The sequence below is a fragment of the Plasmodium coatneyi genome, chromosome 13 (genome assembly GCF_001680005.1).
Source record: "Plasmodium coatneyi strain Hackeri chromosome 13, complete sequence".
NCBI classification, from domain to species: Eukaryota; Apicomplexa; class Aconoidasida; order Haemosporida; family Plasmodiidae; genus Plasmodium; species Plasmodium coatneyi.
The window spans coordinates 1,283,591-1,310,119 of NC_033568.1; the positions used below are offsets into that span (position 1 = coordinate 1,283,591).

Here is a 26,529-nt window from a genome sequence, read left to right on the forward strand (position 1 = left end):
GGCAATATGCGAAAAAAAAAAAAAAAAAAAAAGCAGAGTAAATCGCAGCAAAATTGGGAACAACGAAATAACAAAAAGGGGGGGTTAAAAGGGAAAAAATTAAAAAGTCAAATTCGTGCATCGTTGACACGCCATATGTGCACATTCAAAACGAACGCACCACACTGGTCACACCTCTTCAAATCACTTGGATGATACCAAATGAGATATCAAACCAGCAAAGTACAACAGAGATGAAAATAAAATTCCCTTGGACGCGTTGCTCTGTTCGAAGTCTTTCTGTAAAGTGGGGAAAAAGGAAAAATGCGCAAATGGGAATGAGTTCACACAGTGCGGGAAAGTAATTTACACGCACATGCGCGGTTAACTGTAAACGAGGGGGTTTGTTTGTTTTTTTTTCCCCCCATGTGTGTGTTTACACAACTTGTGCGTTCGCTTAATCTCACCTCCTCGGTGTTTTTCTCCATAACGCTTTCCGTGTACAACCTGGACCAATCGAAACGACGGCAGAGAGACTTTTTGGGAATTTTCAGCTCCACGTCCTCTTTGCTCGTTTCGACCACGTTATATAGGAGCTTGTAAAACAGATCACTTCTGTCACACTTCTTGTCATACGTTTCGTCATCCTCCAGTTCTTCAATGTTGGCAATGTCGCTGTAGGGGTCCTTTTCCCTCCAGGAGTAGTTGTTCGCCTTGTTCACTTTGCCTGCAGGGGGGGGGACAGAAAAGGATGGAAATGAGAAGAGGGGAAGACAACGATAAGGGAAAGGTACTCATCGAAGTAACCGCATTCTGTCGAATCATCACATTTGCGTGCACCTGCTTCTTCGAACACGCTTGTTCACCGCGCCGGGATACTAGCGCGTTATGTCCTTCCTTACCATCCACCAAACGCGCACAAAAGATGAGCGCGTCGTCCATGTTCTTTATAGTTTTCTGGCTGTTCTCAAAGACATATTCGCAAAAGGTAGATACGTACAGATCCGTGTCTTCATCGATAAAGTAAACATCGACCAGTAGAATAGCATTCATCACAAGGGGGACTAACACCCTCAGAGAATGGATCCTCTCGAAAGGAGTGTAGTGACAAAAAATGGGAAGAAACGAAAGGAAGTGTGTACTCTCGGGACTAAATCTGAACACCAACTCTATGCAAAAGTTCAGAGCAATATACAAACAAATTAAAATTCGATACTTTTCATTGTCTTTTCCATAGGTATACAAAAAGCCAAAGATAAATGAAATGGCAAATTGAAATATCGCTATGATGATTATTTCTACGTAAAAAAAGTTTGTAATTTCGCTTCCAGCAAAATCTCCAAATCTGTCATATATGTATTTTTTCTTTTCATTTGATAGAATTTCGTATGCTTCTCTTATTTTATTAAACCGCTCGAATGAATCTGCTTCTTTGTTCTTGTCTGGATGGTACACTCGGGATAACTTTCTGAATGACTGTTGAATGTCTGTCTTCGATGCGTAAGCGTTTAACTGTAGAACTTCGTACAAATTTTGGTTCGTTTTTCTCAGTTCGTATATGCCCACACAGAAGAGGAGCAGTAGCGCTATGTACACTCCGTACTCCCGCTTGCCTTTGTTCCATGACCTATTCGGTCCTATTAACCACTTGGTCAGTGGCGCGATGATGATCATGTGGATGATTATCTCCTCCATTTTGAGGTGGGCGCGTCGCGCTTGTTCTTCGGTTGAGGAGTGTTACGCCAAAATGGTGCTGCGCCGAAATGTTACAATGCTACAATACGGTTACACCTTTTGACAGCTCAACAGAGGTGAGCACTTCCAAAAGTGATGGTGGTCAAGCAACTAGGTTGAAATGCGCATCCACGGGGGGTCCCAAAAGGGAGCATACAAATGACGAAACGCAGAATGGTGCGAAAACGGGGCGACAAAAATCACACAACTCGGTTGGTGCAAAAATTATACATCAATGTATTTTTCTATTTTGCGAATCTGCGCAGCCAACTCAATGGCTTATACAAACACGTATATACACGCACGTATAACCCTACACCCGTCTGTTAGTCCTCAAGGTGGAAAAGTCTTCTTCACTAAGAAGTTCCACCTGGCAGATCATTTTAGGCAAACGTTCCACGCTCGTATGTTGTATATGTACAAATAGAGCGCCGGAAATACTAACACAAAGCACGAGGACTGTAAACGGGGTGCAGGGAAAATATAGAGCTAGGCGTTCGTTAAGTTGGCCGCCTGCTGATCGTGCGCGTGACATACCAAATGAACACTGGAGAAGGAGAAGCTAGCTGCAAGTAGCGTTAGTAGGAATCCTTATGGAGATCCTATTGGGCCCCTGCAAAATGGTTCTGCGCGGGTGGCCATGCAAGCGTCCAGCGCAAAGGGCCAGCACAAAAAAATTGCGCAAAAAGTATGGGCATACTGTTCATACAAATATTTTCAAGTATGCTCATATGACAGTACTCCCTCGCAAGAGAATATGCCAAAACATCAATTCTGTGATTAAAACAAAAAAAATATATATATATCGCAGAAAATACTGCAGTAGATAACTAAGCTACATAAATGTACATCATACAGCCAAAATTACAAATTAAAAAATTGACAAATGTTAATTAACAGCATATTTGATGGATCTTTCTTTCGATCACATTCACTTTTTTTATTTTTATGCATCAGAAGTGTGGAGGAAAATGGAAAAAAAAAAAAAAAAAAAAAAAAAAAAAAACGCTACATTCGTGTAACGCAATGTAATCGCAAAAGCACCTATAAAAATGGAACGAACAGATGAACGGATAAGCAAAATGCAAGAAGCATTCCTCCCGCACGATTTCTTCACATCAGAAAGTGCCAAATGAACAATGCGCAAGTAAAGCGTAAAATATGAATCCTGAAACGTAGATCGTAAAGCCATAATAATACATATGTATACGTGCGTATGATTACGCGGCATTGTGGAAGGGTTCCCAGAACGCTTTTGCGTTTCTCCCGAACTGAGTAACAGTGCATGTCGCATCAAATTTTCGCGGAGAAAAGGCGAAATGTCGACGTGTTTTTTGTTTTAAAATTAAAGCAAGATGAAATATTTTGACAATGGAGGTGGAAGGCGTTCGGGCGGAAAAACTACGTCATAGTAGAAGATGCAACAGGAAGAAGCTTGTCAAATCGTAGAAACCATGTATGTAGGTTAAACTATAAGGCTGTTTTTAGGAACCCCCGTGATGCCTTTTCCTTCAAATATATGAAAAGGCTTTTTCAAAATTGTTTCAAATTGGCTTCAAACCGCGCGCGCAAGGACATGTGTGCCTTCTTACACGGGGTATACTTTGACATATGTTGTTGGTTCCTCCATGTTGTGGGCATGTCTCACAGTTAATGCAAGGAGTGTTAACTTGCCCCTTGGAGTGGAAAAAAAAAAAAAAAAAAAATGACGCAGTTCGGTTGGCATTTCACAACGCGTAAAAGGGCCAATTATGCACAAAAAAAAGTCGTGAAAAAATTATCTTCGTAATGACAGAAGTAGTACTAATGAAAAAGCACACATGTGGAGGACACAGGTTAACCCCCCCTTTTTCCTGCCACTGCGCACTACTGATATCGAATGCTAATTTTGCTCTTGCGTAGCTGAATGCGCCGACGGATGATCTCCCGCATGGACATATTTTTCTCACTCGTGTTGCCAATCCCAGCATTGTAATTGGTCCACACGTTCCCCAAGTTGGCGTAGTAATCCATGGGGTATATCTCTTTATATTTAACTGCTTGCAAAAAAACATAAGCTTCATAACTATTTAACAGAGGTTTGGAGTTGTAATTCCCCCAGTCGATGGACAACCTTGGACAGCCTATTTGTATAAAAACATCGACATTTTTAAACAAGGCTAATTTTTCATTAAATATTTCGGACAATAAAAGGATAAAAAAATATATATTTTTTTGCTTGACAAGATTTAAAATGTTTTGTAAAATGTTGACATTTCCCTGTCTTCCCAAAGTACTTAAAATAATGCACACACTTCTACAGTTGGAGCATTTTTTTATTTCATTTTTTCGTATCTCGTGAAAAAGGGAGTAGTTATATTTTTCCTCTGTTATTATTTTGTTAAATGGATTGTATCGATAGAAGGAGAAATCAGGGTTGTGTATCATTAGGCTTTCCAAATGAAACCTCCCATCTGCTATGAAGACAATTTTGACTTGGTTTTTTTGTAAAAATTGTTTGCACTCGTTTATGATGAATTGTTCACTGTGATGGCTGTCTTTGTCATCCTTTGGGGGGATATCCCCAGAGGGGTATTTCTCTCCTTCTGCTTCCCCGCCTGATGAGCGGCCATTTTGTCTGGGCTCCACCTCGTTCTCCGCAATCAGCCCCCCTTCTCCTTTCCTCACAACGTGCTCATAGAGAAAGCGGTACAAATTGGGGGAAGTGCATCCGAGTACCTCTCCCTTGGTTAAAGGAAGCACTTGTGGGATGGGCAGGAAAAGGTCAAAATAATTTTCTTTCTTTAAAATGCTATGCACATTGTGTACAAGGCAGGAAAATTGTATTGTACCAAGGAGCAAAACAATGTCACTCTTTTTGAAATTTTTTTTTATCGTCTCCACCAAATGGGAAGAGTTTAATTTTATATCTACAAAGACGTAAATACATCTTATTTTTGTTACAGTCAAGGGAACCAAACAGGAATGCCCATAATGAATGATCAAATCACAGTTCAGCTTCTCACTTGTGTAATCATCAATACAACATCCACCATAGGTGACGTCCCCCAGGATAATAACGTCTTCCACACAGTCACAAAAAAAGTATAAAATCTCAGAAATGTACAATCCCCAAATTAACAACCCCTCCGGTAACTGTAGCACGATGTTCTTAAATTTTTCCTTTAGGATAATATCAATGCATTTATATATTTCGAAATTGTAATTTTCTGGGAAGCACTTCTTGATAGCCTTCTGCAGCAGCTCATTGTTCAATATAAATTTCGGGATGGCGCAGTGGATTTTCTTCCTCTCCTTCTTTTCTTCGAAAGTTTCGTTCTTCTCCCTAATTTGGTTCATCTTTTTTGTATAGGTAGAGATATTACGTACACGCGTGGGGGGGAAACTTCGGGGAAGGCAGACTCCTCAAATGGGATTGAATTTCCACTTATTATGTGATGCATATACGCATGGTATACTACTTCGGGATGCCTGCAAAGTCGCCATATCTAAAATGGAAAATACAACTGTTGCGTTTTACAATTTGCGGCGATGCGTCCTTCCGGTGGGCACAAGTAGAATCGTCCATGCATCAGCACGTGTTTCCTACGTGGGTCAGCGTCAGGTTACATATATGACTATTCCCATCAGAAGGAAGAAAGTCCCGCAGGGAGGGGAGAAGGAAAAAATGAACAGGGGGAAAAATATATATATTTTTTTTTTCTCTTTAGCCGTTCGCCCAAAAGATTAAAAAAAAAAAAAAAAAAAAAAGAAACATCTCCCTTTTTCGCGTTGCATAAAAGAGACCTTATAACGACCTGCATTTTTCTTCGCAATTTTCCCGTGCCTTACCGGTCGAGGGGCATGCACACGGATGAACTTCTAGTTGCAGCTTTATCCGACTATGTACATGCATGCATCTATTTGCGCGCGTAGTTGTAACACGGAAACTTCTTCATCCCGCCCTTGAAGTGAAGTTATTTTTCCCCATAGAGAGCACACCATGTGAGGATTCACCCCTCTCGCCATAACATAATAACATCGTTACCTGGTAACCATGTGTTAGATTTTTTCTCTCTTCTTCTGTTCCATTTAGCCATTCCCCTTTTTGATCCCACTGCCCGAACGATTGTTATTCGTGTCAGTTGTGTTCCTTAACTGTTCATGAAACCTCCACGTTTTGCTGCGCACGGGAAATTTTCTTTTTCTTTTTTTTTACATAATCTCATTTCTGTGACGGTTGTTCCAAGTTTGAATTATTCCTACCACATCGAAATGGTTGTGGTGTACCTGGGCACAACGCAATGGGGTAGGGTTCTCCACGACAGGATGATGTCCGCTCGTGCGTCAGTTCTGAGATAGTTCCTGGTAAGTTCCCCTCGAAGCGTTTCCATTCCGGTGTGCGAAACATTGCCCTACGACATTCCCATCGCTTCCTATGTGTAAAAAAACTCGTTGCGGCGAAATCGCGCATGCTCAATTTTTTAAGATATAACTCGAACGGCGTGAAAAAAAATTAAAAAATCCTAAATGAAGTCCGTAAGGGGAAAAATCCTCAAAGGATTATTCTCCCGGTGTTAATGTAATTTCCCAGGGAAGTTTCACAAAGCACCTTTTAAAACCGCTTAACTCTAGTGGGCACAAAAAAAAAAAAAAAAAAAAAATTCACCTGTGCAATGTATGGCAGCAACCTTGGGCACCATTCCCAGTTGTGTACGTCACCAAAAGGATAACTTTCTAATTTTGTACCACGTGTGAAAAAAAATTTACATGAAATGGAACGAAATAGAACAACGCTGAACAAAGAAAACCAGAATAAAGTGAAACGAAAAGCAACGAAACAAAAAAAAAAAGGAAGCGAATGACTTGGTACTCCACACCCGTTAACAATAACTGCTGGTGCAGTGACATCAAAAGGCAACCGAGCCCTTCCCCTAACCCTAATTCCCAATGGATAACAACAAACATACAAAATTTCCGGGAGAGCCTAACCTGTACGCGTAATTGGAAATATTTTCTAAAGTTTCTCTATTCTTTCTAAATTTAGGAACTCCACAGGGAACACATTCTGCCACTTTGCCACTTCTCTATTTTGATAATTTTCCACTTTTTTTTTTTTTTTTCAAGCGGCTCTTGTGCGTATGAGCGACATCAGTTAGATGGTGCCCCATCATGCTTCGCCAAAAAGAAGGGAAAGCTTTTTCTCTTGGCCAGAGGTTAGTTTATCTTCGGTTACGTAGGAATATTTCAGTGTATGAGAAAAAACGATGTTTTTCCGATATATGCCGTAGAAGCTGCACTCTTTTTGTTCCCTAATTTTATGCCTTTTTTATGCTTCCCCCCCAACCTCTTCATGTGCACCCACTGAAGAACCCCTCGAAGACACCATAAACCGTGCATGCATGGACACTCTACACGTAGCAGAAAGGGTCAAAAGGGAAATAATCAACGAGCGTAAGGAAAAACAGCAAATAACATTTCTTTTAAAGAAGGAACACATGGTGCATGCAACGTGCCAACCAGCACGATGGGTAAATTCATCCCCACTCCCTTAACACTTCCCTCCCCCTGGGCAGAATTCCACTTGGTTCTTGTCCTGTACGCGCAAATACTGAAGGCAAGGAAGGCGCAAAACAAAATGAACAGAGGTTAAATGGAAAAGAAACAAAATGGCTTTTGGGTGGGACACCCTATTCGAACGTTTCCCTGCGCGTGTTGAAAAATGTGGGCACCATAGTTTGTGAGCATATTTCTTCATTTTTCCTTTTTTCTATTTTAGGCATCGATGAGAAGGTCGAAAAGGCCATTTCCGCGGCGATCGAATTGTATACCTTGATAGTAATATCCTCAAAAAAAAGGAAAAGTGAACGGGGCAACATATTCATGTGCAACGTTACGTATGGATGTCCACACATATGTGTGACGAGGGTTCTTGTCCCTCTTTGGTGCATCGGTTGATTGCTTCTCCCTTTTTACTTTTCACCCCTCCAGGAGAAGCAGAGCGAAAATAAGAACAAAAAGTACCTGCAGGAAATATTCTCCATTTGTAACACACTGTCTAATTTGTTAATGAGATACAACGAGGACATCGTGGCTAAGCAGTGGGGGGAGGAACAGCCCACGCCAAGGGATGGTGAAATGTGCGGTGCTTCTGGTGAGGACACACTGGTACGTTAAAAGAAACAGAAAAAAGGAGAAGCAAAATAGACAATTTGATTGATGCGCCATTACACAAAATGCATGTACAAGTGACAGTGACTATATGTTGTGCGAACGGGGGGCAAAGATGTGACTCCACATTCGTTTATTTTATTTTATTATTTTATTTTTTTTTCCTTTTCCATTCGAATGCGGTAGACGGAAGATGAAGAACCTCGTGGAGAGAAAGAGCCACTGACAGGTATAAATTTGAAAAGGAGTAAGAGTGTTTATGCTTGGGGAGGTGACCAGAATGGGACAAACCGGCATGAGTGGTCTTCACTTGATCATTTGTACATTTGATAATGTCCCACTGTTTGACTGAATTTGTTCCCCACCTTTCGGTTACAGAAAAGGAGCCGCAACGTAAAGAAACGGGTGGACCACCAGATGGCACACAAAATACGGAAGGTTTAAAAACCGTGGAAGCAGCGAAAGATGAATGTCCACATTTGGAAGGACTCCTCCCCCATGGCGACATCTACTTAGAAAACGATTTTTCAACAAGAAACTGTATCCGATGCTTGTACGCGGCTGAAGAATTAAACGAGACAGAATACTACGGCCCACATAGGAAGATCAAGCCATTCAGATTTTTCCAATTAGGAGATACAAAATTGGCATTGCATGATAGAAAAAAATTGAGGAGCAAATTTAACCGCATTTGTCGGAATAAATCATACTTATTGACAGAAAGAAGAAGCAACACATCCTCTCCAGATGAGTCTCTCTCGAAGGGAGGAATGAACCATTTAAGTGATTTGGAACGTATCCTTTCAGGGATAAATAAAACGATCACCACCTTTGGCACCGATAGCAATGGCAATATAAATGCCACCATTGAGTTCTTTACACCATACGGAGGGAAGGAAAAAAATGTTATCAACATGAATGAGTACGATTATTTCTTCTGCAGCAGCAGTGACGAGTCGGAGGTACAAAGCAGCACAGACGGACAAACACAACAAGGTGAAACCCCCAAAGGGAACCCCCTTTTAAGCAGAAATAACGTCTTCTATGTAGGAAATAAGAAAGTTATACTGAATAGGAAAAAAAAAGAAAAAATAATTTTCTATATAGATTCCAACGGTATCTTAACAAAGGACATTTTCAAAAAAGGAAAAAAAAATGAAAACGTTTTAAAAAAATCGTTTAAGGAAGACGAGTGGTCAGATGATCATGTCGACTTCTGCTACCTGAATGAACAGAAAAAAAAAGAAAAAATTGTCATCACGAAAACGAAAGACGGGATGTGCAAACGTATATTTCGCGACCACGAGCTGAATGGCAAACAGGAGTCTTTCGACTTTTACAGAAGGAGCATCTTCAGCATTAGGGATGTTCATCTGTACGACGACGCGGAAGCTATGGCGTTTCGCATTCTCAAACGAACCCAAACAATGGACCAAGAATACCGCGAAAAAGAAAATCTTGTGAAAGAAAAAAAAAAATTTATAGACGCAGAGAGCGCCAAAGTTGCCCCAAGCTATCACATCCCCGTCCACACCAATGAATTGTCACTGGAAAAGGGAAAAATCTGCTACAGGAGTAGCAAAGAAAATTCCCTGGAGAGAATTTTTTCCAAGCTTAAAAAGAGAAAGGAAAGATACCTCAAGGCTATCTACCTGTGCACTGATAAGGAGACGGGTCCGATTAGGAAATCCCAAAACTTGAGACGAATCAAAATGCACCTTAATGGGGGGGAGGGGAAGCAGCCAATGGGGAAGAGGCTCACGGGGAAGGTACCCCTCTCCGGAAGGGAGAAAGCAATCCATCCCGTCTCCACGAAGATGGATCCCCCCCTATGGGAAACCCAAATCGGAAAAGTAAAGAATCCAAAAAGATTGCGCAGAGGGGGGGCCGATGCGCCACTTCGAAAGTGTACTAGCCCAGCTGAGAAAAAAGGGGAAATGGACAGTGGCGAAAAAGCAAAAGGGGATAAGAAATCCAAGTTGGATCAGAAGGCAAAAAGGGGTGAAAAATCCCCAACGGATAAACAACCCCTACGCGGCCGCCTCAACGCGAAGAAAGGAGGCCACCCCATCAGGGGCCTTGTCGAGCGTACCGAGCAGGGGAAGCACCCACAGGATGACTCACTCAAGGAAGGCAACAACATTAATCTGGGTGACGGCAACATTAAGCTAGGTGACAACACCATGGTCTATAACAAAAACGAAAATGGATATATGAACATATACAATGAAGTAAAAGGATGCAACGGAGCTGTGGCTGTTGGAACGTATTCACTGGCCAAGTTAGCATCCATTATAGAGAAAAGTCACACGCAGGGAGATAATCCCGAGACATGTTGTCACCAAAAAACGAACAAAAAAATTGAAGAATTTGTCTTTAACGAAAATTTAAAAGAGATCAGCATTACATCCCATAATGTAAGCAGCAAGAGTTCCAAAGATTGCGTTAAGTATGATATACCCCAGGGGGAGATCGCCCAAAAGGAAAGCGTCCCCATTTTGAACGAGTTAAATGAATGCAGAGAAGCCTCTGGAGGGGGATCCCACGGACCAGAAGATGTCCAACCAAATGGTTACTCAAACGTTAATGGAGGGGATGTCATCATGGCAATCTCCGCAAGGTTAAGTAAAGAAGACGCAATGTTGGATGGGGAAACCTTACCAACAAATTTAGCAACATACGGATTACCCAACAATCCTGATGGTACAACTGATAATAATATTTTGAAAAAGAGTTCCAATTCATTGGGTGAATTGTCTAAGAGTCCCTCCGGAGACACCTCAAAAAATGCTTTGGGGAATTTGCGCGACCATGCAAGGCGTCAACTAAGTGATTCACAGAGCGATGAAATGAGCCAACAGCCAAGTCGCCAACTGAGCAGCCAAACGAGTCACCAATTAAGCAGGCAAGTGAGTGATCAGCAAAGAATAGAAGCAAAGGAGCAACCTCTAAAAAATAGACAATCCGAAGTGAGCAACGGATTAAAATCAGACCCTGAGGAATCAAAGGAGGAACAGAACATCGCCAATGCAGATGCGGTTGCAGTGAGCACGGATGGTGACCTCACGAAAGGGGGATTGCAATTAGCGAATGAACCCATGGAGGAAGAAAAGAAGAAGAGGCAACAGTACCTCAGCAGGGGATTCCAGGCATATGCTCACATAGTGTTATGTAAGGTGTACGAGAAGTAGACGCATGACGTGACAATAGGAACGGAGAAACGTACTTAGAGTGGACCGAATCAGGGTGTACGCACACCCGTGAACGTGCAAGCGCCTTTTCAACCCCACGCCCTTATCCTCATTTCCCCTTTTCAGCCGAATCGAACGTCGTCACGAGGAAGTGTACCATATTTTTTGACTATGTGGCTAAAAAAGTCAGCATAGTAAGAAACAGAAAAGTGTTTAATATCGATGTTGATAAATTGTATGTACAGGAAATACCTACCTATGAAGTTGACCTAGGTGTGATCGAATTGGTACTTCCGAGGAAGAGGTCCAAGGTGCTACTATTAGAGTCTCACGATCTTGTGGGGTTGCAGAACTTGGGGGATGAAATTGGATGGATCAGCAACCCGAATGGTAAGGCAGAGCGCAGGGCGGTGATGCGGGTGAACCGTGAACCTCATGCTGCATAGGATAGTCCACACCTAACGTTTAATACACTGTGGGGAAGAGGCAATAAAAAGGCGTCTTTAGGACATTCCGGAGCGTCCTGAAAGGACATTTTCTCATGATGCACAGCTTAATCGAGTCGTTCGTTTAGCTTCCTATCCTCAGTGCACAGACAGACATATATTTTTTTTTTAAACTAGAGGGTCAACACTTTACTCACCTTTTTTCCCTTTTAAAATTTTGCGAAAGCTCGTTTAGGTTCGCACCTGGGGGGCACCTCCTTGGACACGCGAAGGGTAAGAATGGAGAACCAATTCATGAGGGTGTGCACCGCAGCACATTTTGATATCTCTACGATGTGAAATTGTTCCCGTTTCGCTATAGTGCTTGAACCGTTTTCCCCTTTTGCAGACCGCGCCACAGAATATGGAGGGAGGAAAAAAGGACATAACATACAAGCTGAATAAGCATTGTAAGGAAAGCCCTAAGGGGTGGTCTTAGCTGACAAGGCGAACTTCTTTTAGGAAACCCCAAAAAAGAAAAAAAAAAAAGCCCCTTATTATGGTGCACCACTTCGTTCACATCATGGCGATTATTTCCCCCCCACATTTTTTTTTTTTTTTTTTCCTCGTCAGTCACAAAAGAAAAGATAAGTTTCTTCGACAAAATAAAGTTGAACAATTTTTTGGGCAAAAAAAAATGACGCGCAAATTGGGGCACAAGGTATCCCTTTTCCCACCTAATGGGGGGGATTAAAAAATGGCCAAACAAATGGTCTACACGTGGATTATTTATTCGCCTGATCTTCCATTGTCACGCAGAAATGATGGAGACCACTTCCTTCAACGTTGATCACCAAATGGTACTTCCCACCTTTTTCAGAGAGCAACACAGGAAATATTACACACCCCACTTGATTGTAATATTTTTTGTGTCCATAATTTATTCCACGGGATATAAATGATCGGCTAGAATACTTATAACGTCCTCTACCAATTTTAGGAGGGAACTAATATGATAGTGTCTGTCTTCATCGTATGTTGGGTCATATGGCCCATTTTTTTCTACCTGTATTTTTGCAAAAATTTGCTCAAAATAGGTAACAAAATTGGTAATAATTTTTTTTACTTGAATTAATTTTTTTAAATAATCTTTTTTATTGTTCCTTGTTTGTTGGTTTAGCATTTTTTTTAGAATCCTTATTTCATTCGTTAAATGTGTGTAAATTGAGAAGAAGTTGATTTCCTCTTTTTGCAATTTTTTCAATTTTTTTAACTCGTCTGTCAGTTTATTTTTGTGTGCTAAATTCGTCGTTTGTCCTTCATTTTTTTCTTTTTCCCGACCTCTCATTTGTTTCATTATTTCGTCCGATATTGTAGGGGCCACATCCCTCGTGTTATTCATAATCGTCGCGGTGTTTTTTGTGTCATTTTCTTCCATTATGTAGCTTTTGAAGTTTATGTCCTTTTTGCAATTTTGACACGGGCGGACTGGCACCATTGGGTGTTCCCCTTCATCAATGCGATGGCTTCGGTTGGGAGTGATTAGGGGGGGAGGAAGGCAATGGTTATGCGTAGAGGCGACAATGATGCGCAGCATTGTTTAAAGAGACCGACGGCGATGCGTGAAAATGTGCCTCTTAAAAACGCACTTCAACTATACAGTGCAGTATACCTCCTGGCCAAACCATGGGGAACGCTCCGTTGAGGCCTTTTGCGGAGGAAGAGACAAACTTGTTCGAGGTTTTCCCTTCTCAATTTGGATCCATAATACTTAAGTTGCTCATTTAGGTAATTTTTCATTCTTTTGTCAACAGATGCACAATTTTGAACAAAATCAATAGTGCTTTTCGGATCAAAGTTTCGCGCATTCTCTTTATTGACACATATTCGCACGTGAGGGCTTCCCTTTTGTCTCTTTTGCTTCGACATTATATCGTAACCTACCGCTACCTGTTTTGATTCTTTTTGTTTCTCATTGTGTTGATCAGCATGTTGCTCATGATTGACCCTATTTTTGTAGCTCTTATTTTTTATGTTCCCTCCGTAGTTAACTTTTTTTTCTCTCCCTCCTCTTGCCATTATTCCTTTGAGTAAATCGCCTAAAGAGTGAGTGGAACTTTCATTTAGTTTTTCCTCCACTGGTACTTGGGACATCTTGTCTAATTTATTCTTCTCTCTTACCCTTAAGCGTAACTTTCCTCTGGCAAATTTGCTCATTTGGGTTGTTAGGAGGATATCTCCCTGTTCGTTCTCTTTACTGGAACGGTAGGGTGACATCATTCGGTTCATGCATCTTGGGGGAATGTTCGTCTGGTTATTATTAATCCAAAACAATTTTCTATTATTCCCATTTCGTTTCTCCTCTCCTGCAACTTTTAAATAAGTCATGTGATCAACATTGTTCTGATCATCGTTCTTACTCTTCCCATCTAACCTGGACGACATGGTTACCTTCTCATTTAGGTTTCTTCCCCTGATTCTTGTTAATTTTGCAGTGTCTGACTTAGTCCCCCTGGCGTTGTAGTTCCTCTTGTTGTTGTGCGCAAAGGGGGTTTCCCTAACGACACTATCGCTGCTATCATCACATGTATGAGGTGGATTATCTATATGTGATGTACACTCTCTGAAAAAAAAAACTTTATTTGGATTTTTCTTTCTTTTTTTAAAAGTTTTTAATTTTCCATAAATTGGGATGGATCCCTTTTCCCAGCATATGGACTCCCCAAGTGCACCGTGGATATATGTATTCACCTTTTTAGACGTACCCTTAAAAAGTATACATGTCTGCTCCTTGCTTTTACTATAGTTTGTGAAGAAGTTTGATTTGCACATGTCCTGTTTTCTTCGTCTGTGCAGCAACTCTTCCTCTGCATATTCTGACCCATCTGTGAGTTCATCCCAGCTACTTTTGAGGCGATACTTTGTTTTGTCAAATTCTCTTTCTAGATCTTCCTTTGTTACTTTTGGTGTGTTATAAAATGGTTTGGTATTCATCTTGCAGTGATCCTTTTTGTCGCCTTTGTGCAGACAGCTTTAATTCTGCCTCTTTCGCAGTTTGGCATGGAAAACGTGGCCACTTGCTAATGTGCTCTTTTTTTCTTTTTTCGGTTCCGTGTTGGACAGGACGCACATTTGGCTTCCCCCTTTTCAGATTTTTCTTTCTTTTTTGCGTCACGGAAAGGGATTATAGCACTTATTGAACTAACCAAGCCGTTCGCAACTCCTACATAGAAAGAATAATGCTACCACAGGAACTTCATCACAGTGTAGTTCACTCATTGCGTGCCACCTAAGTTGGACGTTCTTCCCTTCCAGAGAATACACAAAAGGAACGTACAACAAGTGGGACAAAGCGACTACAACTAGGTTGAGCCCAAAAGGATATGAACACATATATATTTACACATTTATAATTAATAAAATAAGGTGAATCCACAATTAAGGACTGCACAAAGAACATAAAAACTGTGCAAAAGAAAAAAAAAAAAAAAAAAAAAAAGGTGCAACATAAGGTGGTTAAAAAAAAAAAATGAGGCAAAACGGACAAAATGACATTGGCAAATTTTTTCACATTTTGCATCTTCCAGAGTAAAACAAAACGTATACCGATTTAAGAAAAAAAAAAAAAAAACACTTCAGGATAAGTGAAGTCAATCCCACTTTCCCTTTTCCATTTAACGCCTTTTAAAAATTCTAACACGTTGCATATTTCTGCGAATGGAAAAGCAGATGGGAATGAATTTTCCTTATGGGTATTTCTGTTTTCGTGACAAGTGAACTTAGAAGCTGCTTTGCCCATCCCTTTCCCTTAATTCCACGGCTGTGTTCTCAAAACGGCCAACTTCATAATGACGACGCAGAGGACCCACATTTAGTTACCCACAAAAAGTGGAAGTCATTCCCCCCCTCCTGTTATGAGAAGCATGCATATAGTACTTTTGCGCTTCTATAAAATCCTCACTTTTTTATTTTTTTTCAAACTGTGGGAAAAGAAAAAATCAGGTTTATTTTTCCCCACCGAGATAGAATTAGCACAAGTCCTCATTTATACATTCTGCCACAGCTGCACATAAGTTAAAAAGTGTAGAGTTGTCAGATCACGCACACCTGCTTTAGAAGTGTGTCCTTCGCAAACAACGCCATGCGCTGATAAGAAGATACCTCGTAAGGATGGACCAGAAGAAGTTTACATAAATAGGCACACCTTACGACATCTCCCTTTAAGAAGCACAGGCAGGAAAAAAAAAAAAAAAAAAAAAAAAAAACAGCTAGAAATATAAATACGCACGTACCCATGTGATATAACGTGTGTGGGCAGGAAACGTCTAAAATGCGAACGGCGAAGTGGGAAGCAATTGCATGTGCACTGGTTGTTTTCCTTGACCTGACGAAGTGCATGCGGATTCGGCAAAAGGTAAGAAACGCTGTTCTGTTAAAGGATGGAGAAGCAGATACAGTGAAACCCCTTTTTCTGTTGAATAAAATAAAAAATAAAAAGTTGCAAAAAAGAAATAATGTGACCCTACATATGGACAACTCCAACGAAGACACTAGTAGGTTGTCTTTGCTAAAAAATTTAGATGACGAATCAAAAGTTATTACGCAATCTCCAGAATGGAATGAAAAAATGCCCTTAATGGAAATAACCAATTTGCATGCAATAGAAGTAGAAGGGGGAAAAGAAATACTAAAGGGAATAAATCTTACCATTTATTTAGGCGAAAAACATACCATTATGGGGAGAAATGGCTCTGGAAAATCAACGCTAGCCAAAGTAATAGCTGGCCATCCCTATTATAAAGTTACAAGCGGTAGTATAAAGTTTAAGGGACTAAATTTAGATGAATTACCTGTTAATGTGAGGTCATTGTGCGGCATATTTTTAGCCTTTCAATACCCTGTGGAATTACCAATGGTGAAAAATAATGAATTTTTACGAGCCGCGTTGAATAGCCATCGCAGACAAAGAAACGAACCCGAGATCAGTGCCACCGAATTTGACCTCTTAATGATTGAAGAAATAAAAAAAGTGGGACTCAGTCCGGAATTTTTAGATAGACCTGTTAATTACGGTTTCAGTGGTGGGGAAAAAAAAAGAAATGAAATTTTGCAAATGCTAATATTGAAGCCTTCCTTTTGTATCCTAGATGAAACGGACTCCGGTTTAGACGTAGACTCTTTCAAATTAACGTCCAATGTTATTACGAATTTTTCCAATGAGAAGAATTCTTTCTTAATAGTTACTCATTATAAGAAGCTACTGGAATTGCTCAGGCCAAATTTTATCCATATCATGCACCAAGGGAAGATTATAGAAAGTGGGGACTACTCTCTCGTGGATAAAATAGAAACTAAAGGATATGCACAGTTTGTCAAGGATTCGTGAGAAATGTGATTTAATGGGGAATAGCGAAGCCACCAACCGCGCTAGCTCATTAATTTTTTTTTAATTTTTTTTTTTTTTTATAAAAAAATTCAGGAGGACCTATTTTAAATGTAACACCCTGTGGTGTATTCCCAACCTGCGTGTATTACACAATTAGGCGAGCCACACAATGTTGTACACATTTTTTGGACTAATTTAATATATGCACATAATTATTCGTGTGGAAATATCTTCCTGTGCGACACATGGACTCGACTAAACGTCATTTGATCCAAGCGGTGAGGATTCCCCTTTTTGCTCCCATTTAAATGCGCGCTTGGCGCCGCTTTGCAACTCGTTTGTGTCTTTATATAATAGACTATTTTTTGTGTTTTACAATGAATTCTTTATCATTTTGTGGAAACGCCTTGTTTCAGGATTCTCAAATGGTTGGCATGTGCCTATCCTACTCGTATATTTGTCCGCCCCTTTTAAATTCGCCACCAGGAGCGCTTCTAAAAGTGTGAGCTGTTCATAAAATGAGTTAATGGTTTGAAAAATCGCCTGAACGGGTCATAGGTAAAATGCCAATTTGGAAAAAAAAAAAAAAAAAAAAAAATTTTAAATTAAAAAAGCTAGTCCATTTTGCACACACACACAAAAGCGATGAATAATGCGTTGTCACTTCTTCCGTTCAAGAAAAAAGAAGGGAGTGCCTTCAGCGCTTTGGAAACAAGTACGGGTAAATTTGCCTAAATTGTAACTACACAGTGATGGTTGCGATTTGCTGCCACATTTCTTACATCATGCGATGAGGCAAAAAGGGGTTTCACCCTTGGCATAAAATAGGCTCACTTATGACTTGCGTCCGTTACCATTTTGTGTTCCCTCCTTTTATTTCACTTTTTTTTTGCCCCATTTGGCTGATCAGTTTGCTTCTCTATGCGCTATATGTAGAAAAGGGGATTCCAAAAAAAATATAAATTAAATTACACTATGGATTCCAAGGTAAGGGAATACGAGGCACATTAAGAGGTTCGAGCAGAGGCATACGCGTACGCATATACGCGTACATGCCTAAATCCATACATGGCAGTAGATGAGCATAAACGCAGAACAGTCACGACGGCTCTTAACCTCGGGGGGAAAGGGAAAATGTACTGTTGAGGAAGGCGATGCGGAAGTAAGAAACAAAGCTCGTAAAAGCAAAAATATGTTTGTATATCATGTGAATAAGAACACAATTATACTAATTCTGTTATGCACATTCCTGTGTCACGTGAAGACTGAAAATGTGAAGTATGCAAACTGCCACGGAATAAGCAGTGTAGGACGTTTTAATTATGGGTATGCGAAAAGAACGAGACAGCTGGACGGGGGGCACTGGAAAGATAATTTCAAGATAGGGGGAAAAAATAAAAGATGTAGACTACTAGACATCCCCACGGGAAATACACCACAATTGGTAAACCCCCTCTTCTTAAATAGTTGCTACAAGCCCATTGGTTGTAATCCCCTTTACAAGAAGAGGAAGAACTTTTCCCTTTTTAAAAAGAAAAAAGATAAAGGTGGAGCAGAAAATGTTAAGAAGAAAGAAAAGAAGGTATTCACAGAAGAAGAAATAGAAGAACTTCGTCGAAGAGCCAAGGAAAAACAACAACCCAAAAAAGGGGACGATGATGAGATTTCTGGTACTAAGACAAAAAAGGGGGCAAAAAGGAAAAAAAAAGCAGAACAAGTTAAGGGTGATAAAAAAAAAAGCAAAGAAGAATTACAAAAATTGGATGATACAAAGGGAGCAGATACCGCAGAGGAAAATCTGAGCGATTACATAAAAAGCAAAGAAGATTTTGACAAAATAGTAGACCTAACAAAAGATTTAATAAACGAAAAAGAGGTTCAATATATACACAAAATAAGTGACTGTGATGAGGAGTTATTAACATATGATAAGAGAGAAAAACATATTCAGCTGAATTTTGAAGACACCCTATTCGACGAGGGGAACTACATGCACAATTACGTCAACAACATTAGCAAGTTCCGCTTTGACATTTACAACCTTCATAACAAGAATGAATTCGACAGAATCACCAAATATTTGAACTATCAGTATATAGAGGAAGTGCCCGTGGAGATGCCAACGGAGCGCAGCTACAACATTGGACTGAAAAAATATTTTTACGAGGTTGTATGCGAATTGGTGGGGAAGTACCGGGACAAGTTTGAGAATGAGCTGTACGTTGGTGAGGAGGAGCAATCGTTGGGACAACAACCGGTGGAAGACCAATCAGGGGGTGACCAACCAAACGCAGAGGAAATGCCCAACTCTCGCTTGTCCATGCAGAAGGGCAAACTGAACGAGCACGGTGATGATACGGGGGGCGAAGAAGACAATCAAACCTTGAACAATTTCCTGAAGGAAAACAAAAAGGAAGAAACCAAAACGACAACTATGGATAAGATAGAAAACATGGCCAACATAATTCAGCCAACTCATGAAGACATTATGAACAAATATATGTCTCACGATTTATATAATTTGCTATGCGACATTAAGGAGGAATATGACTACATGTTTGAAAATGGAGGCTTGGAGAAATTCTCCTTTGACGAAAGCAGAAAAACACATAAAGAGAAGCTAATATTTTCCGGCAAAAAAAAAAGAGCAGTAGCGATGGTTTTTCTCCAAAGGGGAAACAACAATTTGATAATAAATAACAGGGATGGATATCAGTACCTGCAATACCAAATTTTTAACATAAATAAAATATTCAGCCCTTTATTGCATTTGTGCATGCACAGACATTTCAACGTCGTGGCCAGGGTCGTTGGAGGGGGGTTGTCGGGCCAGAGTGTGGCCATCTTCCACGCCCTCGTCAAATACATCGTGTACAATTTGTCTCTAAAAATAAAACCTTATTTCCGCTCCTTCAAGTTTATGACCGTGGACAGTAGAAAGGTGGAGAGGAAGAAGTATGGACTGAAGAAGGCCAGGAAGAAGAAGCAGTACAGTAAGCGTTAAGCGTGGTGGCATGTTGAAAGGGGTGAAAATTTTGGTATACCACCCTATTTGGAGCAATCATACTTGTCCTCAGTTTGGGTGCACTCTCCAGGAGGAGAAGAGGTGCATATGTACATACATACTTCACGCGGCTAGCATGCGACCTACCTGCGTCATTTTCTGCCCTTGTGAGCAAATGTGATGGTGGGTCCAATTCAGCTAAGACGCCCGCAAATGAATGTCGCAAGAAGGGGGATTGCCTCTCCCCTTCCGGGGCATGGATTGCCCGGCCCGCGCATACATAGTAAGCAAGTCAACAAGCTTGTATGTGTATACATTCTTTTTTTTCTTTCCCCTTGTTTGGCATCTACTTTTTAACGCCCGTACCTCATGTGTAACGTGTGAACTTTTTTTTTTTTTAAGTGCATATAATGAGGAACTCATTTGTTCTGGGAGCTTTCCCAAAAAAACAATTTCGTAAACGCAAAATGGTGTAACCGTTTTAGGAGGCACACTGGAAGAAAAAAAAAAGCCGAAAACTGTCTATGCAGGAAAAGGCCATAAATCTATTTTCACTGGCATCATGGGGAAATTTGCCCATTTCGATGGAGCGCGTGTTTCCTCTTATGAGAAGTGGTGCCATAATTCGTGCCATTTGGAAAACGGCAGGAAAACATGTGCGACTTGCATGCGCATTCGCGCGGTTTGTTAAGTGCCTCCATGCAGAAGACATTCACGCTTGGAAAGAAACATGTGGTGCAAGTAGGTCCGTATACCCTTTTTAGTTTCCCACTCAACTTCGAAAAAAATGGGATGGAAATGTGTTGCAGGTGCGCTAAAATAGTGGTACACAAGTGTGTCACAAGAGCGTTAAGAATTTTTTATTTTATTTTTTGGATTACCAAACTTTTGCAAAAAAAAAAAAATGCAAAAAGTTTGTACACTTCATAATTACACATACGTGTAAATACATTTCTACCTTCATACGTTCAAACGTAAGAATTAAGGAAAATTGTTTAACGCAACACATAATTAATTGCAGTGAAATGTTGAGTGAGTCCCCATAATTGTTTTAACGAGATCGACTGAAGTGAACATTTATCGACATATCTAAGGAAAACAGCAATTCTCCCAAAAAAAAATAAGGAGCAAAAAAAGTCTCTTTTATAAACCCATTCATCGAGAAAAAAGAACAAAATGGACTTCGTAAAAAATATTTTTCAAGAGCTGCTGAAGAAAAAGGACCAACTTATGGAATTTTCAAAATTATCCGTATTGTTAAGCGACCCCTTCACCTTCTTTTTTATGTATGTCAATAAAAAGGATGTCCTGATTATGTGCTTTGGCGTACATGAATGATGGAAAATGTGGTGTGCACGCGTGGGTTCCACGTGTGTGTGCATGCATTTATAACGTTCATCCCTCTAGCATGCAACTAACAGTGTATCGTGTGTGTAATGCGTCCACGTAAAAGTGGGAGGAATCCACTTTTCCTCAGTTATCTGCCTGTTTGACCGTCTGTCTATTCCCCCCTCCCTTCCGCAGGTGCATATTTCTGTTCGTCCTCACGAGCATAATGACATACCTGTACTGCTTTTGCAAGGGCTACGAACCCAGAAAGGTAAGTGTAGCTGTGCATATAAAGCGCGCACACGGGAGCAACCAATGAAAAGTAGAAAATCTCCAATCGGCATTACCCCCAGGGGGAGTTCCAACTAGTACGAATAAAAGAACAGTATATTACTTTTTTTTTTTTTATGCAGAGTCCCAAGGTACACCAAATATCCAAAAAGGTCAAGTAAATTCCACCTTGACGTTGCGAAGATTATTTTATGTTGTACAGAAATGTGAAAAAGCGCAGAGCGAGGTGTTATAGACAGAGTGCATATACATGTACATACACGAACAGATTAAGGGAAATTTTTTTACAAAATGGAAGGATGAACGGAATGTGCACACACAGAGAAAGCTTAAAGATGTCTCCTACAAGTAGGAGAAAATATACCTATAACATAGTACATTTAAGAGGTACACATAAAAAGGAAATGGAGCTGGAACAAAGGCATTATGTTAACGAGAATTCGCAGGCATATGTACACACACGTGGGTGACACATCCGTCAAATACGACGTGCACGCTTACACACATGTTGTAGGCCTTACAAAACGCAAGGGGAAAAAACTTTTTTTTTTTTTTTTTTTTTGGTAACACATAGAGTGAAAATCCTCTTTTGCTATCCACGTGAAAAAATAAAATGGCTCCAACACATTGGGGGGGATGTACATAACGATGGAATGGAAGGTGGGAATTTTGTTTCTACGTATATGTGCTTTCTTTTTGTGCCAATATGTATGAATTTATGTATACCCATTTGCATGCCTATTCACTTGTGCACTCATTTGTGTATTTACTGCGCCTTCGTTTAACATTTTATTCCGCACGTGGTTCTTCTCCCCCCTCATGGCTCATCACATAAAACACTTTGAAATAACTCCCTAATTATTTTTTTAAAAAATAAACTTTAACAGTGTTCGTCGTGACATATACCTGGGCCAAAAAGAAGGGGACTTTGGCAGATGCTTCCCGCGGTAAGACACGCAAAAGTGGAAAAATCGAATGGGGAAGCTAATTCGTTTGAGAGAAAACATAAAGGTACGCAAAATAGGCGCAAGGACGAACCCAAAGGGAACTTTAAATTGCGTAAGCACGACGTCGCACCTCTCCCACCTTCGCATAACAGTGCCAAAACAACATCGCAGTGCAAGCTTCGCGAAATTAAAATGTGTCCATGCGCAAAAATAACATGTGTGGTGTAGCTCGCAATGAGAGATATCTGCACCACATGGAAAGTACGTCGAGGATGCTACCCCAGATTTCGAACACAGCTAAGAATTCTGTACATCTCCCCATTTATCACCTTTATCGTAATACTTTTTAAGTCAAAAAATTTAGTCCGATCGCGTGTCCACACAGCTTCACCTCGTCAGGTGTTTTTCCTTTTTTCCTTTTTTTCTTTTTTTTTTTTTAAGCGCTGGCTAAAGGGCACACATAGAAGACAATTGTCTTTCGCTGTACTCCATTACGTACTTTTTCCGCAGGAATTATATTTCTTTTTTCTTTTTTTTTTTTTTTTTTTCCGTTAAACGTGAAAGCATTTATTTTGTAAAAGGAAAATATATGTACGCAGTAAATTGTTAGGAAAAAATTTAATGCTTAATATATCGTTGGGAAAAGTCACATAAATGTAGAGAGGTACACATTGGGGAGAAGAAACAAAAAGAAAAGCGGGAAATAAGGAAAACACAAAATTTTCGAAAAATAAAAAAAAAAAAAAAGTAACATTAAATAGAATAAGTAAAATAAACACACCCGTTTCGCCCCTGCAGCCCTTCCAGCGTTAAAGGCAAATTAATAAGGGCAATCTCCCTTCTCCTATTTGTTTTGTGATTCCTGCCTTCGATAAGCGCATATAGATACGTGCTTTCCTACAAGTATATATCCACACGGACGTACACACGCAAGCCGTTGCTCCACACGCATATGTGTGTGAACCCCATTTTTCCGTCCCTCAAGAACCCACTGTTAAGCAAAACACACATCCAAAATTGCTTTCCGCAAAATGAGCAAGGCGTCTGATAATAATAAAAATTTGGAGGATCAAAGGTTAACAAACGAATAAGAGAAGCGTACTTGGGGAATGTGGCACTACACAGTGGCACAACTGCCTGCGGCAGGATTACGGGACCGTCTTCTCCTGCTAACTCCCCCCAACGGCTGAAAATACACGACGGAAGAGTGCTCTGCAATAATTCATAAAAACGCCCAATTCATGTGAACATAAGAAAGGAAGGAAAATTCCTCGTTCTTTTCGCAAAAGCTGTTCTGCCTTTTCCCTTCCCTTAGAACAAACTTCGATGAAAAGGATAAAAAGAAATTGTTCTTGTATGGTTACGAACAACAACTGCTTTATGGTACACACAACGATGGAAAAAAAGAAAAAACAGTTTGACAAATGGAAAGATCAAAGAAAAATAAAATCACGTCAATTTTGACAAATGCAAAAATGTTTCTTCTTCCTACATTCAGCCACATGTGCATGCCGCTACATAGCCATGCCCTCACATGTGTGTACTCCCCGCGCACGCATACATAGCGACGCGCACAAAAATACACACGTTAACATCTCCTTCCCCCCCAAAAAAAAACCCCAACGCAGGACGAATTAATTGGAAACTGGCCGAAAAAAAGAAAATAACTAAATACCCCATAAACACTATGAAAAATTTATGGAACCACAGCATAGCTAACTGGTCTCTCTCTATTTCTCTTTGTTTGTTTCTTTTTTTTATTTCTTATTTTTGTAAATGAGCATTAGTCTAGCGAAAAGTAGCATATAGATAGGCATAGCCGTTTATACTCCTCCGTATACCAAGCCGTTTGCGCGAGCGTGCATATTTTTATGTACCGCATTTTTTGTGCACTTAAAAAAAATAAAATGAAAAATAACGCACACAAAATACCAAATAAGCAAATAAGGGAACAACACAAATATAGCATCAGTAGATATGTGGACAGAGGGAAAAGAATTGTGCTGCACAGTGCGACGAGGAGTACCGCGGCATTTCGTGAAATGTTCATGTAGAACAATTTGAGCACTGTGGCAGTTCTAGCTATGTAGGCACAGAAATGGGCTTGTTCGCAGACACGGCAATATGTAGCAAAATTTACACGGTGGCAGGGTTATAGGCTTTACTGCGTTTTGCAATTTTCTGCAACTTTTTGCAAATTTTTTGGCAATATTTTTTTTTTTTTTTTGCAAACTTTTGTCACTCCTTCCACTCCCTACGCAACTGTTACATTTCCCCATTTTTCTTTTTTTTTTTTTTTTTTGTGCCCTTCCTTCTTAGCTTGCCCGAGTTTATAGAGAACTACTCCAAAGACGTGGAAAAGCTGAACGAAATGAAAAAAAAAAAAAAATTGAACATCGCACAGAAAATAAATAAAAAAAAAAAGGTGACTCCAGCCAAAGTACAATTCACGAAACAACATTCAAATATTTCGATGAACCGAGTTATTAAAGGAGTCAGTTTAGATTACAAGAAATTAAATACCCACACGTTTAAGAATAAAAAAGTTGTAACGTCCATTTTGAAGAAAAAAACGATAAACAAAACCATTGACAAACAAAAGAAAGCACCAGAAATGAAAAATAAAAATGCGCAATTAGTAAAACAGAAAACCAAAAAGGCAATCAACATGAAGAAGGCACCCAACACAACGAAACCAAAGGAAGATACTAAAAGCGACAAAATGAAAAAGGACGATAAGACAAAGAAGAACGGAAAGGTCAGTAAAATTGAAAAGGAAAAGAAAGAAGAAAAGGCCAAAAAGAACGTCAAAAAGGATGCCAAAGCTGCAGACGGAAAGGCGCAAAAAGGTGACAAGTCCAAGACGGAGGACAAGAAGGAAAAGGCGAAAAGTGAAAAGGCTGTCATAAAGAAAATCGACAAAAGTAACAAGGACAAGGGGAAAGACAAAAAGGCAGAAAAGAAGGACGTAGAGAAGTCGGAGAAGAAGCCTGAGAAGAAAGACGAAGCGAAGAAAGCAGACAAGAAGGACGAAAAGAAGGAAGATAAAAAGGCAGAAAAGAAAGAAGAAAAGAAAGGGGAAAACAAGGTGGACAAGAAGCTCGGCAAGAAGGAAGATAAAAAGGCGGATAAGAAAGACGATAAGAAGGATGACAAAAAGGAGGACAAAAAGGCTGACAAAAAAGCAGATAAAAAAGACGATAAGAAGGTAGAAAAGAAATCAGACAAGAAGGACGACAAAAAGGCAGAAAAAAAGGCCGACAAAAAAGATGACAAGAAAAACGACAAAAAGGACGACAAGAAGGATGACAAAAAGGTTAAGAAAAATATTCTGAAAACGCAGAAAACGAAGAAGTAGTACCCCCAATGGCGAACAAGACCCCTTGAGTTCTACTTTGATACCCGTGCAGGGAGGAAAAGGGAAAAATAAATGACCAAAGTGCTCTTACCTGGTGGATGCACAGACCCGCTTGCCAAGCAAATCAACGCGAGCTTAACACACAACAGTGGGTAGCTGCATAACAAGTGACCCACAACCGCGCAGTCTTGTCTAAATGGATAAGACAACACAGCGGAAACCCCACACAGACGTTGCGTAGGCGTAAATGTATACGCAGAGGCAGACATGTACACTATCGCGTCCACGCCGACTCGGCGTAGCTCCTTTTAAAACAAAGACCCCCAAAGATGACCCTCCATTCTCCTTTTTTTTCGAAAGTCACCCAAGACTCACTTCTTAACATATTTTTTTTTTTTTTTTTAATGAATAAAAAAATTGTTTTTCAAAGGGAAAGCACGTGGGAAAAAATGTACATTCGCGTCAACCTGTGTTCATGGAAATGCATCCATCGAGTTCGCGCGCATCTGTGTGTGTGTCTGTGCATAATCGTGTCAATACATGCCCACGCGTTACTACACATACCCCAAAACATCTTCCACATTCACCATAATTTAAAAAGAACGTTTTAGCAAATGTTCATTAAAGTTGAATGGGGACCAAAACAATGCACACTCGTATTTAAAACTTATTAAAAAAAAAAAAAAAAAAAAAAAACAGCTAGCTTAATACTCGATCAAAGAGCAAATTGTGTAA

The 26,529-nt window shown here is 40.1% G+C and overlaps 8 protein-coding genes across 8 annotated transcripts; 5 read left to right on the forward strand and 3 right to left on the reverse strand.

Annotated features, from left to right (window-relative positions):
- Positions 1-183: 183 nt before the first annotated feature.
- Positions 184-1,674, reverse strand: PCOAH_00049960 (DNAJ; the record flags this gene model as incomplete). The annotated part of the gene is made up of 3 exons (XM_020061778.1): positions 184-279; positions 447-706; positions 882-1,674. 3 exons carry the CDS (start codon positions 1,672-1,674, stop codon positions 184-186), a joined length of 1,149 nt encoding a protein of 382 aa, XP_019917214.1.
- A 1,905-nt stretch (positions 1,675-3,579) lies between these two features.
- On the reverse strand, positions 3,580-5,052 carry PCOAH_00049970 (Diphthamide synthesis protein; the record flags this gene model as incomplete). Its single annotated transcript, XM_020061779.1, has 1 exon — positions 3,580-5,052. The coding sequence occupies one exon, from the start codon at positions 5,050-5,052 to the stop codon at positions 3,580-3,582; it is 1,473 nt and encodes a 490-aa protein (XP_019917317.1).
- Positions 5,053-6,642: 1,590 nt separating this feature from the next.
- On the forward strand, positions 6,643-12,180 carry PCOAH_00049980 (Uncharacterized protein; the record flags this gene model as incomplete). Its single annotated transcript, XM_020061780.1, has 12 exons — positions 6,643-6,692; positions 6,820-6,908; positions 7,063-7,146; positions 7,269-7,340; positions 7,472-7,530; positions 7,684-7,860; positions 8,050-8,092; positions 8,242-11,034; positions 11,181-11,444; positions 11,727-11,773; positions 11,889-11,949; positions 12,113-12,180. The coding sequence occupies 12 exons, from the start codon at positions 6,643-6,645 to the stop codon at positions 12,178-12,180; spliced, it is 3,807 nt and encodes a 1,268-aa protein (XP_019917376.1).
- A 239-nt stretch (positions 12,181-12,419) lies between these two features.
- Positions 12,420-14,473, reverse strand: PCOAH_00049990 (Uncharacterized protein; the record flags this gene model as incomplete). Its single annotated transcript, XM_020061781.1, has 2 exons — positions 12,420-13,005; positions 13,152-14,473. 2 exons carry the CDS (start codon positions 14,471-14,473, stop codon positions 12,420-12,422), a joined length of 1,908 nt encoding a protein of 635 aa, XP_019917110.1.
- A 1,402-nt stretch (positions 14,474-15,875) lies between these two features.
- Positions 15,876-16,865, forward strand: PCOAH_00050000 (ATP-dependent transporter; the record flags this gene model as incomplete). Its single annotated transcript, XM_020061782.1, has 1 exon — positions 15,876-16,865. One exon carries the CDS (start codon positions 15,876-15,878, stop codon positions 16,863-16,865), a length of 990 nt encoding a protein of 329 aa, XP_019917355.1.
- A 1,192-nt stretch (positions 16,866-18,057) lies between these two features.
- PCOAH_00050010 (30S ribosomal protein S9) lies at positions 18,058-19,869 on the forward strand (the record flags this gene model as incomplete). Its single annotated transcript, XM_020061783.1, has 1 exon — positions 18,058-19,869. The coding sequence occupies one exon, from the start codon at positions 18,058-18,060 to the stop codon at positions 19,867-19,869; it is 1,812 nt and encodes a 603-aa protein (XP_019917249.1).
- Positions 19,870-21,045: 1,176 nt separating this feature from the next.
- On the forward strand, positions 21,046-21,650 carry PCOAH_00050020 (Uncharacterized protein; the record flags this gene model as incomplete). Its single annotated transcript, XM_020061784.1, has 3 exons — positions 21,046-21,155; positions 21,394-21,469; positions 21,612-21,650. 3 exons carry the CDS (start codon positions 21,046-21,048, stop codon positions 21,648-21,650), a joined length of 225 nt encoding a protein of 74 aa, XP_019917147.1.
- A 1,339-nt stretch (positions 21,651-22,989) lies between these two features.
- On the forward strand, positions 22,990-26,497 carry PCOAH_00050030 (Uncharacterized protein; the record flags this gene model as incomplete). The annotated part of the gene is made up of 5 exons (XM_020061785.1): positions 22,990-23,511; positions 23,752-23,819; positions 24,065-24,158; positions 24,756-25,793; positions 26,494-26,497. 5 exons carry the CDS (start codon positions 23,468-23,470, stop codon positions 26,495-26,497), a joined length of 1,248 nt encoding a protein of 415 aa, XP_019917410.1.
- Positions 26,498-26,529: the final 32 nt, after the last annotated feature.